The 18,833-nt window shown below is 41.5% G+C and overlaps 1 protein-coding gene across 1 annotated transcript in view; it reads right to left on the bottom strand.

Annotated features, from left to right (window-relative positions):
• C2CD3 (C2 calcium-dependent domain containing 3) overlaps nucleotides 1–18,742 on the bottom strand; it is a 51,394-nt gene extending 32,652 nt beyond the window's left edge. The window contains 17 exon segments of the mRNA XM_009329039.1: nucleotides 8–60; nucleotides 873–1,056; nucleotides 1,637–1,880; nucleotides 3,070–3,221; nucleotides 4,174–4,641; nucleotides 6,735–6,857; nucleotides 7,855–7,973; nucleotides 9,825–9,937; nucleotides 10,406–10,621; nucleotides 11,888–12,048; nucleotides 12,443–12,587; nucleotides 13,826–13,954; nucleotides 15,144–15,276; nucleotides 16,152–16,369; nucleotides 16,807–17,006; nucleotides 17,587–17,744; nucleotides 18,668–18,742. Coding sequence (XP_009327314.1) covers nucleotides 8–60; nucleotides 873–1,056; nucleotides 1,637–1,880; nucleotides 3,070–3,221; nucleotides 4,174–4,641; nucleotides 6,735–6,857; nucleotides 7,855–7,973; nucleotides 9,825–9,937; nucleotides 10,406–10,621; nucleotides 11,888–12,048; nucleotides 12,443–12,587; nucleotides 13,826–13,954; nucleotides 15,144–15,276; nucleotides 16,152–16,369; nucleotides 16,807–17,006; nucleotides 17,587–17,742 — 2,814 coding nt within the window. The 5' untranslated portion in view covers nucleotides 17,743–17,744; nucleotides 18,668–18,742.
• Between the last annotated feature and the right edge of the window lie 91 nt (nucleotides 18,743–18,833).

Genomic DNA, 18,833 nt, shown 5'->3' with positions numbered 1-18,833 from the left:
TAAAGACGGGATCAGGGACACACAAGGTGGTTGCTGTGCGAAACGGCTTTAATTTGATGCCTACAAGTCAAGCAGAGTTGGTTAAAAACGGTTTCATTTGAGGGTTTCAACCTTCTTCTATTTGCAATCATTCAGGAGGCAGGACCCATGGACAGTAAGTTAAACCCTCCTCCCAGAAGGCTTGCTGTTCTGAGTTTCACTTCACAAATCTTTTACAAGCAATTCACGCAGTCCCATGAACCTGTGAGCCACAGGCTGAAAACTACTGTTAAACGTGGGTGGAAGCTGACACAGTCCACAGGAGTTGCTATGGAACAATGTTACTGACTGTCATTTTTCAGAGGCAATACATGTTAGTGATTCAAAGCACTCAAGATCAACGCTATGTTCTTTTCTACAACTGCAATTATTTAAATACTCCTTTATAATCCTAATGATCTAAAACAGGCAAGTCTTCTCTTGGTGTATCCATGAAAATGAGCATCTTGAAAGGCTTGTGTGTGTAAAGGCTTCATTGAATTTAACTGTATACAATCTTAGTATTCCCTGTGAATCTGTTCCTGCACCTTTGCAGCATCAGTTGGCGAAGCTCTCTGGGATCTTTAACAAAAAAGTACCATGTGAAGAGGTTCAGAACTAGGTATCTTTTTTTGCTGGTAACTTTGCCACCTGCCTCAGTCAAAGCAGGCTTTTAATTTACCGACGCAGCCCAAGTACAGTTGTACGCAGACCTTCTGAGGAAAGCAAGCATTGGCTGCATTATGGAAGCTCAGAGAAATACAAACCCTCTTACTTTAGCAGGGAAAACATTACTAAACCATATTTAACTAAAGCAATGCTCTAAATAAGGACGGATTATAAAAGAAACTTACTGTCCTCATGCAATTCAGTTCCTTGCAGTGCACCACAACCAGCCTCTTGAACTGGGAAATAGTACTGTACGTAGCAGTCAGCCTCTCCCCAGACGGTGGACTGTAAGGGAGTGAGTCCTTTCACACTCTCCACATGGATCTCAAACACATGCTCCATCAGGTCTTCCCCTTCTTGGTCTGACTGCTAATAAAACAAAGGAAATCCACATGGAAAGGACAACTCTTTAGGAAACGGCATACAAGAGGACTGGGAACATAAGATTCTAAGAAGCCTGAGACGGGGGACAGAACCACTATCTGCCATTTTCCTCCTAAAGTTCACAGAAACATCGAAAGCCTGACAGCAATTTTTTTTTTTTGCTGCAAAAGCCAAAAAACACAGCACATAAAAAGCATGAAAGTTCCTACATATCCAACTCAAAGGTAGTGGCAAAACCTATATGGTACAGAATAAGGCTGTGAGAATTAAGATTTTCTATAATTTTTTTTTGGGGGGGGGCGGGGGGGTGTTACTGCACTTGTCATGTAGATAGAAGCCGTGGATATGCAGGGCAATAAAAAGGGCAATAACGTCACAACTGGTGAGAGAAAGCTGGTGAGAAAAGAGTACAAACAATATAATTCTGCGTAGAAAGTGATCATTTATAACAAAATTGGCTACAGTATCAAAAGAGATTGGAGACCACTGGTCTGTTAATGAACCCACTGGCAAAATCCTTTTCATGGGTCCCTTACAGCAAGAATGGGAATTTACTGAACAATACCGTTGTGGGCTTTGTAGGAGGAGGGTCCAGAGAGTGGGGAGGGCGCTGCGTGATGGGAGGTACCATTCCTTCTTCATTTTTTAGCCTTTGCAGTGCCACTATTTGATCAGCTGACCCCATCGCCAGAATGACCCTCAGGCTTCCACTTCTACTGCCAGTAAAAACATCTATCACAGGCATATAGCTGTCCACAGCAACCACTGGATACTGAGCTTGAAGAAGCAGGTGGGAAATCTTTGGATCTCTAGAATAGATTAAAACAAAAAAAAAAAAAACAAAAAAGCCCCAGCAAGAGAATGAACCATCTGAATATGAACACGATCACACAAAGCTCATTTTAGACGGGACTTTCAATGCAGTTAGAAACCAATCCATCTCCATTCCTCCCAAATCCATCTCGGTTACCTTAGTCTTCACAAAGCACAGATCCATGAGCTATTTTCAGCAATGAGAAAGCACAGCTCTCCAAAAACTAAGGTGGCCTTAGCCATAAGCCAGCCTAGAAATCTGTGAGCGAGGTGATGAACCGGAACAAGGCTCCTATTAATATACTGTACACACATTATAGTTTTATGAGGCAGTTATGTGCCTTTGGGGATGGACGTGGGCAGGAAGAAAAGAAGGAACAGGGACAGTCTCCCAGAGAAGTGTAAAAACCTCTAATAATACATGGAAGATACACACAAGTAAACTACAGTGGATAACTGAAAAAATTATACATGTGATACACTAATAATTAACAAAGTAATGGCCAGTGAGTTCCAGCACCATCTAATTTCCACCTATCGCTAGTCTGACCAAAATAAAAGGAATTAATCCTTTGCATTAGAGAGAATCTCTTCTGTCCAGTATTTCCATTGATTTAAACTGCTTTAAGCAGGTGTATCACTTGACTGAACAAGAAGCCAAAACATTGAACCAAAAAGAACAAAGAGCTCTGGAGAGACCCATTGGATAAGATGACAATTTGAGAGACCTTTTTGATACCACAGGCGTTATCCTGTGCTGTGCAAACTGACCGCATCCCTAGCAATGGGATCTATGCAGAGCGTAATCAGGAACAAAATCACTCAGTCAGAACCTTGGAAAATCACCAATGGAAAGCCATGCTTAGTTTTCCCGTGCAGTCCCTTTGATCTCTTTTTACTCTTCCACAGGACCCCAAGTTAACCTGGCTCCAAACCTGATGCAGCACAGTATCTTTATTTCTCACAGTCTACTTGTATTTCTGTACGAGGACAGCGTAACTTACCCATATACTGCTCAGCGTAGGAAAGTGCCAGAGGAAGCTTGGCAGGACAAAAATGCCTTTTGCTATAAAGTGTAATTAAGAACCCTTCCCCACAAACCCCAGGCACCATCCTTCCCTTCTTTTTCTGAGCATCAGTTAGGATATATCCCAACCCAATAAAATACGGAACAAGGATGTGTACTTGAATGAGATGTAAAACTGATGCAGAGGAAGTTTCACTAATCCCAGCAGTCTGTCACAGCCAGGGCTTCCCATCTTGTTCCACGCTTCAATAATCATGACGTTGTTCTTCAGCCGCTCCAAGTGTTTGGAAGTCAATGAGAAAGGCATCACCTGAAAGAGTTCAACGCAGAATTAGTACACAGAATACACTGGAAGCTATTTGCTAAGTACAGAGCATTCTGGTAACGCTACATTATTTCAGTCTACAGAATTGTGCTCTTTAGAAATGGAAATTAAAAATTAAAACGCATACCTGCCTAACAAGTCTCAGAAAACTGGTAGGCTTGGAAAAGAGCTAGCCAGGAAAATAAACGCAATTTAGATAAATTTTAACATAAGATCATATGCTATCTTAAAAAACATGGCTTTTATCTTTAAACGCCTGTTTACTAAACAACGGATAAACAAACAGTAAAACAGATAAACAACAGACAACTGTTTCAGATGTCTTTTGCTATGTTTTTACATTTCACTCTTTCAGCTGAAGACTAAGGGGTCTCACAAATCACTAGGCACTGTTAAAGTAAAACAAATGCATTTGAGCATCCTGACATTTCCAAAGAAAAATGTCCATAAAAAAATTACAAATTCGTAACAGTATTAATTGCCTGAAATTCTGCTGTTTGCTGGGGGAAGGCTCTGGCCCATATTAGGACAGTAACTCACACTTCTGTGCTGATATATCCACTGAGAAGAAAGAGAACGCTGAACAATGGAACAAACCAAAAAGTTCTACATCGACATATTAGGATGCCATCAACAATATGTTTTCTTGCCAAAACAGAAGAAAGGAGAAGTCAACTTTTTTTCAGCTTTAACCTAAACTTTTCTGACTACTTTTCTTTTGTACTTCAAAAGTCTCGCTTATTATTTGGATGATTCAAGGAACTGCATTTCAAACTGTGCAATGCAGCCAAAACAATATGGAAAATACTTTTAATATACTGGACGGAGCCAAGCAGAGAAGTTCCTACATATGTAAAAGTAACTTATCTTTGAAATACGTTTGTGGGTGTGGAATAGCACGTTTCAATCGGTGTTAAGCGGAAGACTTGTGACTTGCCTGAGAAAAATGAAAGGCAGGATGTGCTGTGCCCCATACGACAGCAGACCTTGTTGCCTCCTCAGTGCTGAGCAGCTTGCAGTTTAAATACACATTACAAGAACTGTGGAGCCCATAGTCTTCAGCAACAAAATCCTTTCCGTCAGGCACCATCAACAGCACATGCAGTAATAACCCATCCTCTTCAGATGCAGTTATTTGTGTCATCAGGTTACGGGCTACAGAGGTTGGTACAGTCTGTGGTGGCTGCGCGATGTTTATGCTGGCTGCTCCTGTCTTCTCCGAGTCCTCGTAATTGTTAAGTTTCAAGCAGCGAGGGCTTTCTGCATTTACACTCTTCCTGTAGGGCTCCTGGAATTCCAGCCGGGGACTTCTTACAGCATGGGCTGGGACTGGCTGCACAGCCATCGCTGACCTGGCGGCGGTGCGAGTGAAGTCTTTGTTGTCAGCTGCGAGCTCTAAGGACACCTGCGTTGTGCAAGGCAAGGCGGGCTGATCAGAAGACGTGCCCCGTACAAAAGACAAGAGGCTGCAACATAAACTCAGGGAAGTGCATGGCATGTTTTGTTCAAGAACTGTGTTAGATCACCACGCAGAAGGCTTACCTTTAGACACACGCTAGTTACAAGCTACAACTGTCACTGCAAAATAAACTAACTACATGCGGTTTTATCAAATAAAGCAGTAACTGAAGTACAAAAACACACAATTACAGCTGAATAAAGGAAAAAAATTAAAACCAATCACAAAGCTGACTGAACAACGAACACCTACCTAGCCACGGTGAAACGTACTGTGACAAAGTATCACAACTGTCATTTGCTCCACTTTGCTACAGCACTCGCTGCTTGAGAAAATTATTAAAAAGAAGTGTTTCTCTCTAAATGTTTTCTTCCACTGCTCTTTCACTTTCATATTCCCTGCTGATTTTAGCTGTCCCTAACTCCTCTCCCTTCTGTGGGCTCCTTCTTTTTCTCTCCAATGGTCTACATGTTCCACTGCATTTGTCTTTTTTCCTGAGGTTGGGTTTTTTGGCTTTTGTTTTGTTTTTTAACGCTCTGCCCTACGTTGTCAAGATTTGCAAGAGAAATAGTTAGATTGCTATGAATGAAAATGTGTGTGTGAAAGCAACGAAACAACCACCAGTACAAGGGTTAAAGGAATTGCAAGTGTTAATTTGCAAGTGTTAATTGCTACAGAGCATTATAGATCTGCTGGATTCATGCACACAAGACAGCAAGAAGGGGAGGAACAAACTGAAGCCCAGAAGATAACGTAACAGGATAAAGAAAAGAACTGGAGCCATAAAATGCCCAAATAAGGACAACAAAATAATCGGACTCAAGAATTTTGCCTATGACTTAGGAGGGATGAGACAAGGTATCGCGGCAAAAGATCCCAAACAGTATCTACTCCTAAAGGGTATAAAGAACACGTCCAAAGACGAGGAGTTCAAGGCCATCCATCAGAAAGAACACAAGAAATGCGAAGTGGACTCAATAGCTGACATCCCTTATCCTCCGTGCCCTGGCCAGAATAGCTGGACACACAGGTATCACTGATAGGCAGGTATTACACTGAGCAAGAGAAACTTAAGAGACGGGGTGCCCAAAATCGGTTTTCTTTAAGTATTAGCTTCCCCTTCCATAAGTTCTTGCACTGAACTTTGGTTCATTAATTCCCCACAACAGCTCCTTCCACTTTTCTCCTCTCAGACCCTGTTCCACTCCATTCTCTCCCGCACAACACACCATTTCTCCTCCCTGCCTTCAACTAACTCCTCCCACACCTAACCTATGTTTCACCCTTCCGCGGCTCCTCTACTGGCAGCTCTGCTGAATGGCTCCTCTGGAAGAAGTTTCACAGCCCCTATGACAGAAAACATCGCTCATCCCGTGAATTACAAAGTGACAGAAGCAGTCCATGCTCAGGTTCTCTGGGAATAATTTAGGAGCTCTGAATGTAAAATTCCCAAATACTGTCTTAAACCTTCACGTGCTAATCGAGAGAGCTGCTTATCCTCAGAACTGGCAAATCTCTCAAATGTGCTCTGCAGGACTGTTAATCCTTCTCAGTCAGAAGTCGAGCATGCTGGCAGAAACTTTGGCTGGAGAAAATAACTCCTGAAGTGACAAGGTGGTACCAATGACCGGGAGCATCAGGCCTCTGCGTCAGGAGAGACCTCAGCTCATGTCACGTGTGGAGCACAAGCCAAAGCTCCCAGCCCTGAACATGTGCCACTCAAAATCTGCCTGTAGAGCAGTTTCTGTATCTAAGCCCCAGCTTATTGACCCTCATTTTACCCCGCAGCCAGGGAAACTTCACACAGCGACATCCTTAGACTTGGAGGAGGTTCAAAATATTTCTCCAAAATCCTAAGGGAAAAAAGAGGTTCATGTTATCTTGTGTTGGTCCTACAAACCTTCATCTCCAAGACCTGGCAAATTAAAACAAAGAGAGAAAAGAAAGAGGAGGAAAAATAATAAAAAAAGAGAGAATATCCAGCCAAAATTAGTAACAACAGGTCACTTAACTCAAACTCTACATGGCAAAACACATACCTTTAGTGGTCCAACTTGTGTCTGACCTCCTTCTTTTTCCACAGGTATTTCACAGCTGACAGTGAGCAACTCAGACTGAATAACCTTGCGTAACTGGAGCGCTGCTGAGCCAACAGCCACTGGCTGAGGGCAGAAAAAGAATCCATTTTGCAAGATTTCTGTCAGGTTCGAAGAACTACGGGCATATTGTGAAACGAAAGCCTTCTGGGAAGCCGTGGTCAGCCACTCACCCTCCCCACTCCTATACCACTTGTTTTACCAATGGGGATTTGTAGGAAAGTTTCCCTTAGTTCCAATTTCAAGTATCACTAGGACAACAACAAGGACAATTCTCCCAGTACCTCCAGTAAACAGTTCCAGGATAATGCAAAAATGAACATCCCAAATCCTAGTAACTCAGCAAAATTTCCACACTTAAAGATGCAATTTATTCACCCATTAAAAGAAAAGCTCCTATTAGAACAGATGGGCAGATATCCTTGGGATTGATTAAAACAAAAACATAAGCTGAGTTAACACCTCTCTCGGACTTCATCACATGCAGATGATTATGCAAATATTTCTAGCCAAACGAAAGATACTTTTTTCCCCCCTCCAAATGCAGAAGTTACACCACTTTCTCACACCTCATATTATTCCCCTTACCTTAGGCAGAGTAATGGTATCAACTGCATCCACATTAACTCATTCTATATTGCTAAACAAGCTGTGTTCTCACTGAAGACTAACGCTTGTATAATTGATCCAATACGCTTAAACAGCAACAGATCAGTTTTAAAGATGAGGGAAGGACAATTTTTTTTGCCTGTCAGTCTCGAACTCAGAAAACCATTTAGTTGGGTGACAAGATCGAACAGCAATTAGTTCAACTTATAGTATCTGCACATAATGCCATTTCCCTTCATAACATCTGGCAACGGTCGACTAAGAAGTGGCTCAGTCAAGCCACATTACTTTGTCTGTTTTGCCTCTGATGGTTGAGATGGCAGCAATTGCAATGAAGCATTGCAGAAGACTTAGAAAAGCCACTGCTGTCCGCGTAAGTATTTGGAGGAAATAGAAAAGCAAATAATTTCTTTGCTTTTCAATACACAAAGCATAAACAGCTTTCAATAAATACCTTTTTCTGTGTGCTTTTTCTCATGTAGATTTTAAAAGCAAGGTCAGAGCTCCACCAGTGCTCTATCATCGTTCCACCAAAACGGACAGGGAACACAAACCGCTGCTGAAATTTCACCACTGCAAGGAAGACAGAGACTTGTGAGCTCTTAGCTGGATTCAGAGCCAACCTGTCTTTTGAGCTTGATCAGGAACAGAGAAATCTTCAGTCTCTGCAGAGAACATGCAGGGTGAGTAAAGACACATGAAGTTCAGAAGGTATGAGGGGAAAGTGATGGATGGACAGACACACAGAGAGCATTTGCACATCTGCCAGAATGAGAGATCAGGAAGGCTGCGAGCTGAAGGGGGAAGGGCTGTCACTGGAACCCTCAACAAGACTCTCTTGGGGTTTCAACCTATTAAATTATGTTACAACTCTGCAGGTAATTTACTTCTTTTTTTTTGTTGTTGCTCACAGAAGCAACAAATATTCAAAATTAACTGAATATAAATAAACTTTCCCGTGGAGATTGCTCTGTTACACACACAATCACTTAATTTTGCATTACCTATTAACATCAAGCCCAAAATAAACTGTTCTTCATTTCCCAAGGGCAGAAAATAGCAGGAGGGCAGCACGGAAAAATTAATATTATAACAGCATCTAAAGGCTGCAGTTGATACCGAGTCTTTGTCATCCTAGCACGCACTAAAACATTCCCTTCTTCAGTGGGAGAACCCTGTCTCATTTTGAGCAATGCATTTCAAGACATATCTTGAAAGAGTCAAAGCTGAACTGCAAGAAAAATTGCAGGTTCAGGAGAAAAGTAATATCTGCAAGAAAAGACTGAATGAATTGGTGTTTAGTCTAGAAAAGAGAAGAATAAGGAGAAGTACAACAGTGTTGAAGTAGTATGCTTTGCGTGTTCACAATGGATAAAGTAAGTATTCTCGTGATGACAAAAACGCAGGTTAGACGTAAGGAAACTTTTCTAACAGGAAGCGCAGCACTTCCACAGCTTGCCTGGGATGGCTGTGGAATTTTTCCCATTGGGCATCTTTAATAAATGAGATAAACAGCCCTCAGGAAAGATAATGGTACAGTGGATTGACTAGATGGCTTCTTCAAAATATTTTCAGCCCTATCTCTTTTTCTAGGTTCCGAAGAGCTGGAATCTAACTACAGAAGACAAAGTGCAGGAGGCTGTATTATCTTTGCATTACAAAGAGCCCAGGTTCAGAAGAATTAGATGTTTTGTCCGGACACAGATGGAGAATATACAAGAGAACTCAGAATTACCCCCAGATCTCTCAAGCGCCACCCAGAAAGATGCAAAGCCAATGAATGACCGTATGGGAGAGGCATCTGAAAGTCACCCTGGAATTCCAGTTTCTGGGCAGAGAGGATCTTGCTCATACAGCATTCTCTGCTCGCTGAGGACAGAAACGTATCCTAAATTGTTCTCAGGGATATGAACACCGGTAACTCTCAGTAAAGAGATTAATGTCTGCTGATTGAGCACAGGACTTGTCAAGATCTCTTGGATCCAGCAGATTCTCTGAGCTCTTGCAGATGTTACGTGACATACTTCAGCATCTGGAAAAACTATTTAGTTGAGAGATAAGGATCTCTGATATTTCTAAAAGTACTTTATCATCTTCATACTATTGCAGAAAGGATATTGGGTTTACGTTGAAATGAAGGAACGGGCTTACTGACCTGCTGTTATGTCCCTAGGAAAAGAAATGCGAAAATCCCAGTATGACTACTTCTTGGAAGCAAAAAAAAAAAAAAATCTCTTGGCTTCCTCCTGCCCGAGAGGAGCATTCCGCTACCTGCAGCACAGCAGCTCTGTTGGTAGAGGTGCCACTAATCATACTGTATTTTTCAGGCAGCAGAGAAAATACACAGAAAATGGTATGAAATAATTTCTAAGAGATGGAGGAGTCAACAAAACTAAATACAAGGGGGAACACCAATGCTCTTACCATCATCTGTGATTTTACTTGAAGCTATTCGAGTTACTTCTGTTGTTACGGAGACCTGTCCTTTTTCATCCTTGGAGGCTCCCACAGGAAAGTGATACTCAACAAAGAAGGTACTATGAATAAAAAAGTGAATAGATGATCACAATCCATCAAAAATCTAATGTACATAACGAAACTGAACATAGCAGGCAAGTTTCGTATTCACAATTTAATAAGTTACTCTATTTTTTTAGAATAATTGAACTACCTATTTTATGAATTCTTTCAACAGATTACGTATACGTCAGATTCTCCTCCAAAAAACTCCCCTTTTGTTTTCAATGTACTGCCATGCACAAAGCACATTTGTACCTCCCCAAAATCCCAGAAAAAGCACAGTCTGAAGTGAGCCGACATCAGGATAAATTATTCGCATCTCTAACTTTCAGAAGTCTACGGTATACAATTTCCTGAGGGGAGCAGAGAAATGGGAAGACCTCAGACGCCTGGAGAGCTTAGGTAAGGTGGACTACACAACAGACCTCAGAGAAATCTACCTCGAAGGCACAAGTAACAAGCTGATGAGAAACAATCCTCCTTACCGCTTATTAACTGACGCAGGCCTTGGAGGCTTCCCCATTAAGCCTTTCTTTCTTGGTGTAATCTGGATGCTCTCAGGAGGCATTTTCAAGCTTTCAATAATGACTCTGGCAAGGTGTATTCGCCCCAGCAATGCCATCCTGTCTGCACTCAAGGATGTGACATGAGCTGCTTCTGTGTGATCTTCCAGAGGAGCAAGTGACCTAGTAGGAGAGCAGCTGAAGAGATAAAACTGAGAATCAGGACTACACGAACATTTTTAACACGACCACATGAAGGGAAAATTGTAGCTTAGTGGGATATTATTTAAAAACTGCTCGTGGTTCATTAAAATGCACATTTTTTAATGCATTTTCTACAACAAATTTGGTGGTACCTGTAACAGAAATCTTACAATCTACAATATCTAGGGTACATAACTGGGGGGGGGGGGGGGGGAAGCACAGGAAGCACATGTTCCACATTGTTGGAGTTTTGAAAAAATCTTATGCAGTCTAACTCTTCAAAAAGAAAAGCTTCATTTAAGGTCATATACAAAAAAAGGGAGACGATGCAGTTATACATATGGACAAGTCACTGCTGCAGAGGAACAGCAACAGGATTTTTGTCATAATTTAAAATCTCACTTGCACTTTATTTGTAAGACTTGACTTGTAAATGGTTTTGTGTTGGTACCTCTGGAGATATGAATTTTACTTGAATGTAAAAATAGCAGTATTTTTAAGAAAAGTTTCAGAAATAATTATTTGGAGCTGGATTAGAAAAGAAGTCATAAAACCTTAATACTAACTGGTATTGTACAAGTAAAGCTTGATAACTGGATTTTTAGGGACACTTTTATCGGTTCTGTCATGGAAAAAAGGGAATACAATTTAGATCAGGTCAGAACAGAAGTTTATTTACTATAGCTATAGGAGAGAACACAACTCAGCAGAGAAACAGACTCCGCTGATGTGAACTCTGTCCCCGTAAAGCAGACACAAATTTTACACACTTAGAGACATTGTGCAAAGACAGATAATAGGAGGTGAGTTATTTCCTATCTGTTACACACACAAGGCCACAGAACTGCGCAAAGCTGGTCTGGAGTCTGCTTTTTTCAGCACAGGAACTGATTTAGCATGAAGGTTGTACAGTGATTATTGTTTCAGGAGACAGGGTGAGAGTTCAGTCGAGAGGCCCGCTCAGGCCTTAGCATTTCTGCTTCCACAGCTCAAAACGTTATTACTAGGCTTAGTGCATTTTTGGCAAACTCGTGATTTTAACTAATTGCACCTCAATAGTTTCTTTAACAACATCTAGCAATTCCTGGGTGATGCTGATGCTCCACCATTCCCAGAGATGCTATGAAAATTCCCCACCAAAACGGTTATTCAGTGACTTGTGCGATAATGACAGAGCACAATAACATAGCGTGATTCTTGCTAATACTAACTTACAATGAGCAAGATGCTGCAAAACGAGTCACTAATGTAACTATTTACCTGGATTTAATTTCTGTCACCTTCTGATCCTGATCAAAGGCATTAGAATCCTTCTGCGGATTCACTGGATCAGCTTTCTTGAGAATTCCTGTCTTGGTTACTTTTTTGGAGGAGTCAACATCATCATCACTGAGGAAGTCACTTAAACTGGAATCAGATTTCTGAAACAGAAATAATGCACGTAAGAAGTTAACTATCATTGTCAAGAAAGATACGTAATGGTCACGATACATAAAGAAAAAACAACTTGCGGATTGCATAATTCAAAACAATTAAAATGGTATCAGAATTTTTCAGAGGTTTAAAAAAAAGTCTTCACGGACAGCCTCAATCTTAGCAATGTCCAAACTCACTGCTCGACTTTGTAGTCTTAATAGTATTCTTCCAATAGTATTAATTTTAAGCAGTGTTCTCACAAGCTTCTGTATGATACTTCATGCTTATTAAGCCTCACTAATACTGAAATCTGTAGCTTTTTTTTTTTTGATGCAGACTTCTGATTTTCTTCACCTTCGGGACTACCTATTAAGCACCTTCCTTTTGCTCTCCACTTACAGGAGCCGTGTAAAAAAGACTCTCCAGCAGACTCTGGTCATAATGGGGATCATTGAGTTCACTGTCATACACCTCACTCCCGAGAGAGAGAGAATCCAAAAGGGAACCTGTCCGATCCCAGAAATGCACAGGAGATAAATCAGCACTGCGGACACAAAAGAAAGAAACATAGGTTTGTGTTGCAAGTTCTGCAGCCAATGTCTTATGAATTCTGACAACACTGTCTGTTCTGTACTGGATTTGTGCTATATTGGCTCCAGATAAAGCCAAACTGTGCTTACATAGCACTGTGCCCAACCTAATACACGCCTGTGACCCAACCTGATGGGTTATCTTGTGATAACATCTCTGGACCCCATGCGAAAACAGCGTGTGCGGATATATATCCATAGACCCACGGAACAGCTGAGGTTGGAAGGGACCTCTGGAGATCACCTAGTCCAACCTCTGCTCAAAGGTAGAGGATGCAAATAAGAAAATTGTCCAAGTCGGGTTTTGAGTATCTCCAAAGCTGGAGATTCCACAACCTCTTTGGGCAACCTGTTCCAGTGCCTGATGACCCTCATCTTAAAATGTATCTACTAATATCTACCTATAATATTTATCCGTAAGTACTTTATAACTGTTAGAATGCTTTAAGATATCAGTAATACTTATGGACAGTTTAATAAAAAATAAATACAAACTATGTCTGAGTAGGTAAATCCAAGTTATCTTTAGAACATGGTTCAAGTTGGGTTTTGTTTGGTTTAAGGGTTTTCTATCTGTGCTGTGAGTTCAAAACCATTTTACGATCTGCAAACACTTCAGTGTTAGCCAGTGATAAACCGCAGGGAAAAAAATAAGTGCAGGGCACAAGACATATGAACTGAAATTCTAAACCATATCTGACACAGAAGCTGTATGCTTCGTACCCCTGATTTGGACACAGACGACGTTAAGCATCATTTATGCTCTTGCTACACAAAATGAGAGAAAAAGGTCAATTTAATATTTGGAGAAAGACTAAATAAATAACTATTGGTTCTCTCTATTTTTAATTTACGGACTGCAAGTTCTTCAAAGAAACACTGTACTTGTTTTATGCACTTCTTAACATTTTAGGACACAACAGTTACAACTACTAAATAACTCAATTTTATCAAAGATCGTGGTTAATCTTTCTGACATCACTTTTACATCAAGGGACTTCGAGCTATCCATGTTGTTATGCACTAAAGTTGAGTGCAAGCTGAGGTATAAAACACCTCCATCACTTGCACATATGCTTCACTGGTTACATCTCCAGAAATGCGGAGAACTTGAAGAGTTGAGAGACATTTTTCAGTATAAAGTGGTCAAATAAGGACAATTTTGCAGTAACTTCCAGTGCATTACACTCACCTGCCCAAGAGTAACTGTATTGCTCTCTCTTCAGAGTTTAGGTCAAGTTGCTGACCTGACACCTCAGATGCGAAGAGATGGGGATCTTCAGGAGGGGGCACAAAATTTGAGTTCAAGCCTTTGGGGCTCCTGGATAACAGCGATTGCAGCAGAGAGAGCAGTCAAAGGAAAAATAAAGACATTAAGGCACGTTCAAGATGAATCCATCAAGGATAAAAATCAAAGGTTATGTACAGCCTTCTCCAGTTTGTAGCTTAATCTCCAGATACACAAAAACCTTCTGCAACCCTGCAGTCTGCGGCAAGTCACCTCCAAAATCTTACACTTCGCAATGTGTCACAGAATCATAGGAACGTTTAGGTTGGAAAAGACCTTTAAGATCATCAAGTCCAACCGTAAAGGTCGGTCCAATCTTGCAGTTTAAGCACAGCTGCTGCAAACAGGAAGAGAGAGAGGGCCTGAGAAAGACAAGCAAGATGTTTATAAACTATCTTCTATAATTTTTTCCTGGAAAGCCCCAAATCATCTACTTTTAAACAAATTGGAATAGTTTGAGCAGAAATAATTTAAATTGTGTTTGCAACAGCATCACTGACTGTCAAAGACAATGACATCATTTTCTGGTTTATCGTGGAACAAAAGGCATTGTTAATTTTTTTCCAAAACCAAGGAATTGAAGTTTCTCCTGTGAAAAACATGCATTTGTCTTAATACTTCTAAGTTTCAATATCACTGAATTGAGAACATTTACTAAGCCTAGTACTAAACAAAGTCGGAGTTAGAAGGAGAAAAGGCACAAACACTTTTTTTTTTTTTTTAAATCTGCTAAGAAAGATCATACGGAAGAAGATAATGACTACTAATTCTGAGAACACAGTTACAGATGCAGATTTTCATGGGTATTTTGGCACCAAGAGATGCAAACTAGAATATGCAAAAGTACTCAATTTGTGTCACTAATTACTTACATTTCTTTGAAAACCTGTCCTCTGTGATGAAGTACCATTTAATTTGCTATGTTCCTTACATTACTCTTACTCCTTATCAACATTTAATATTTCCTTATCAAATAACTCTGTACTAAATACAAATATACTGCGAAACAAAATTAAAATCAATGACTTAAATCAAGGCTTACTATGTGATGATTAAAATCAATTCACAAAATTTAGGCTTTTATTCACAAGTAGAAATTAATTTCCCATTTGAATGAGAATCCTAAAATACATCACAAGAATCTCAGTATTTAGTTCTCCTGATAAGGCCTCAAAATTTATGGTTTGGAACTTAATCTCACTTCCCCCTTTTCCAAGCTCACTTTGCTGTCGCTTTGAAATCGTCTCTCTCTATAAAGGGAGACACTTCATTCAGTTCAATCTCCATGTCGGGGCTAGACTTCATTGCAGAAACAACCATGGCATCGCGGAGTTTATTGCCTTGATCCAAAAGAGCTGGGGAATAAGCAGAAGGATTAAATCTCAGCATTCAAATGCAATTTAAAAGCAATGTGTAAACACAATAAATGTGCCAGCTACAGTCAAGAAACTTGTTTGCTGCTATTATAAAGAGATCCTGACATACTGGAGATTAAGTGCGTGCTGCACACCATAAAACACATAACACAGCTGGTAGCGAGCGAGAGTAATCCTCTATCGGTCTCCCACTCAGAGCCGTACAAACAATTCATCTGCACCCACCAAGTCAGGCATTAGAGGGGCACTACTAAGATAGAGCAGCAAGACTGATTTATGGAAGAGTAGCTTGTCACCTTAGGACATCTCAACAGCAGTCTGATTTTAGGTCTTCTCTGTAAATATATAAAATAACTCAAAAGACAACACATACGGAAATGTGCCCTACTTTGATGCTCATCTGAATCCAGTCCAGGCAGTCTGGGATCTAAAAGGGATGCTAACTGGCAGGCGACGGAAAAGAAATCATTTTCCATCCGAAAATGCCAATGGCACAGAAACCCTCCCCAGACCTACTTGAATGTGAGTGGCACCTTTGGTGGACATCTCAGAAGACAAGTCAGTGATTAAACAGCCTGTGAAGCTCTTCTTTTACCCCTCCAGGTCAGAGCTCAGGCATACTGCTAGGACAGCATGCTTTGCCTGAGCTGGATACTCAAGCCACCTTCCAACAAAACTAAATCAGTAGTTTTTAAGTAAAGGCCTTCTTGTTATAATTTTCTCTTTGAAATGATATAGTGAGAGCGTGCAAAGCATCACTTTTCCTTAAGTCTTTATCTCTAGATAGGCACCTGAAATAATATCAAGAACTATTTATTGTGAAATCTAAAAGATGATGCCAATTGCATACAAACCTGAGAGCAGGTCTTTTGTAGCTGGGTTATGCAGAGAGAGCACCCGCATGTTTGTTCTAGCGGGTGCTTCAGGATCAGCGCTGGCGGGAAACGACACTCGCTGCTTTGAAGCATTCACTTTCAAATGTTCATCTGGTAAAATGTGGCGGTGATGAGAAGCAGAAAAAGTGTCCTTTAGGTTTTCAGAGTTCTCTTGAAAGAGCAAACGGTCCTTTCCTCTATTGAAAAATGAAACATTATGTCAGTAACAACTACAGTGGATCGGTAAAGGGATTCAAATCTCTTCAAATTCTCCCTAGCACTGCAGCTGCCCCCCTTCAGTACATGTTCCAAAAAGAAACGCGACCCATTATTTTAATGACTCCTCATCCTCCACTTATACCATCAGAGGGACCGACTCAAGCAGTAAGTAAAAGATTTGTGGCACCTCTTGTGTCAACGAGCATAGCTTGAACTAAGTCAACGTAGGATGCAAATTTGTATCAGATGAGAAACTGTCCCTGTAAGCTCTGAAATGCTGAATGTTCTGGATTTCATATACAATGCACGTTCAAAAAGATCAAGTATTCCTTAACTCACAAGGGTACACCCATTACTTAAAAAGCGCGTGAACTGCAAGATAAACCAGAATTTTGTCATGGGGAAAAAAAGATACCTGGGAGTTGTGGCTCTGCTATCGTTAACGGACTCTGGGTCAGCAATAGTCACCCGTGTTTGCCTGGACTGCTGTGATGGAGCAAGAAACTGGGGCTTGCTGGTTCCCTGAGCAGGAGCGACATCTAAGCTTGCATCTGTGGTTGGGACAGAGCTGCTGGTGTCATACAATTCTGGCAGAGGTTCTAGAACTAGTGAGACCTGAAAAGACAGAATGTGAAAATAGTATTTCATTCTTTTCTGAATTAAGTGCAACACACACTCTGTTCAATTTTACATTTCACGCTATGGAAAACTGTTGCTTTTATATACAAAGTAATATTTGTATCATACAGTTACGTAACATCGTAAAACTCAGACATTTACAACTACTTATTTCACATTCCGCGTTCTCAAATCACAGGGAACTATCTTTCAGCACAAATTGTCCAGAGCCAGGGCTGCAAAACAGAACACCACCTTCTTAACCCCAGATTTCAAAATCTTCTACAATTTCAGCCCAGTGAGGCTCTGCAGAAGCGTTAGAACTGACTATCCGTTTTTAAATCCACTGTTAGAACTCACTCTCATCGTAGAGACTACAAATTTTCTTTATCAAGTTGAACTACCAAAACAGAGTCAACACCGTCAGTATTCCTTTTTCATTTGCTACCTCAGTTCACGAATGCCTTGGACAGAGACCAGGTCTGCAGCGTACCTAGTACAGCTTGATCCTGGCACCTGATTATACTGGTGTTACAGCAGTACAATTTATAATAAAGAGCAAAGACGTAAGGACGACCTGCAGCTCTCCTAGTTTATCAGCTGTTGGCGAAACTATGGCGAAAAACCCATCGATCGGATGGCTGGGAGAGAGCTGGGACAGCCCGGTGATTTGCACTCTGCCAATTGGAAGACGGTCAAGTTTGGTCATCACCTCCAGGACAAGCACACCCATATCTGCAAAAATTAGGAACAGCTTCAATTCAGTCTCACACAACACGGTCACAATTAAACACAATTAAAACTTTTCTGTTAAAAATGACAAGAGATGCTAGAGGTTCACATAATGTCATATCATGAAATTATGATAATGAGGCAGCAGGTAAAGAAGCGTTATACTGATGATAACTTATGATAAATAAGTACAAGATTACCACAAAAGGACTACTTACGATAGGACAAGGGGTAATGGTTTTAACAGAAAGAAGGTAGATTTAGACTAGATCTAAGGAGGAAATGTTTTACGCTGAGGGTGGTGAAGCACTGGCCCAGGTTGCCCAGAGAGGTGGTGGATGCCCCATCCCTGGAGACATTCCAGGTCAGGCTGGACGGGGCTCTGAGCAACCTGATCGAGTTGAAGATGTCCCTGCCCACGGCAGGGGGGTTGGACTTAGACGATCTATACGGTCCCTTCCAACCCAAACTATTCTGTGATTCTACGAGTAGCAATGGAGGCACAGGTTTTTACAGACAGACTCTAGACATCAGGCTTGCATTAATTTCCTGCAGATCTTTCAGTAAATTAAGTCCCTTAATAAGATTACAAGCTCATCTGAGTATCTTCCTCACACTTAGAACACTGAAATACATCTTCAATATGACACGTGTAACACTAAAAGCCATCTGATCTTGAAACTGCGGGGACTGCAGGAGACTTCAACAGTTTGCAGGCCTGAGCCCTAAACCCAGCTACTGGAGAGACTGATGCCAGCAATTCCAGGCTGAGATCAAAAGCCCCCCGGATCAGGAAAACGGCCTAAAAAGCCGTTAAGTGAGAACAGGACTGGGGTTACTTGGCGGGTAAATAAACTCCCGGGCTTCTGCGGGTCTCCCGGCAGCTCCGGCCCTGACCTGCCTGACCAGGGCGAAGCGGCCTCTACCTGTCAGGTAGGCGGCGAACTGCCTGGGCCCGCAGCGGACAGCGTAGCGGGCGGTGGTTCTCCCCGCCGGCCGCCCCGGCCGGGAGGCGGGCTGGAAGAGGGTGCCGTCGGAGGTCTCCCCCCACCACCTCAGGCGGACGAGGGCGGCGGCGGGCGGCTTGGGGGC

This window comes from Pygoscelis adeliae, unplaced genomic scaffold (genome assembly GCF_000699105.1).
Source record: "Pygoscelis adeliae isolate BGI_AS28 unplaced genomic scaffold, ASM69910v1 Scaffold297, whole genome shotgun sequence".
Taxonomy (NCBI): domain Eukaryota; kingdom Metazoa; phylum Chordata; class Aves; order Sphenisciformes; family Spheniscidae; genus Pygoscelis; species Pygoscelis adeliae.
The sequence above is the reverse complement of the archived record's forward strand: the minus strand, read 5'-3'. Positions and strand labels throughout refer to the sequence as shown.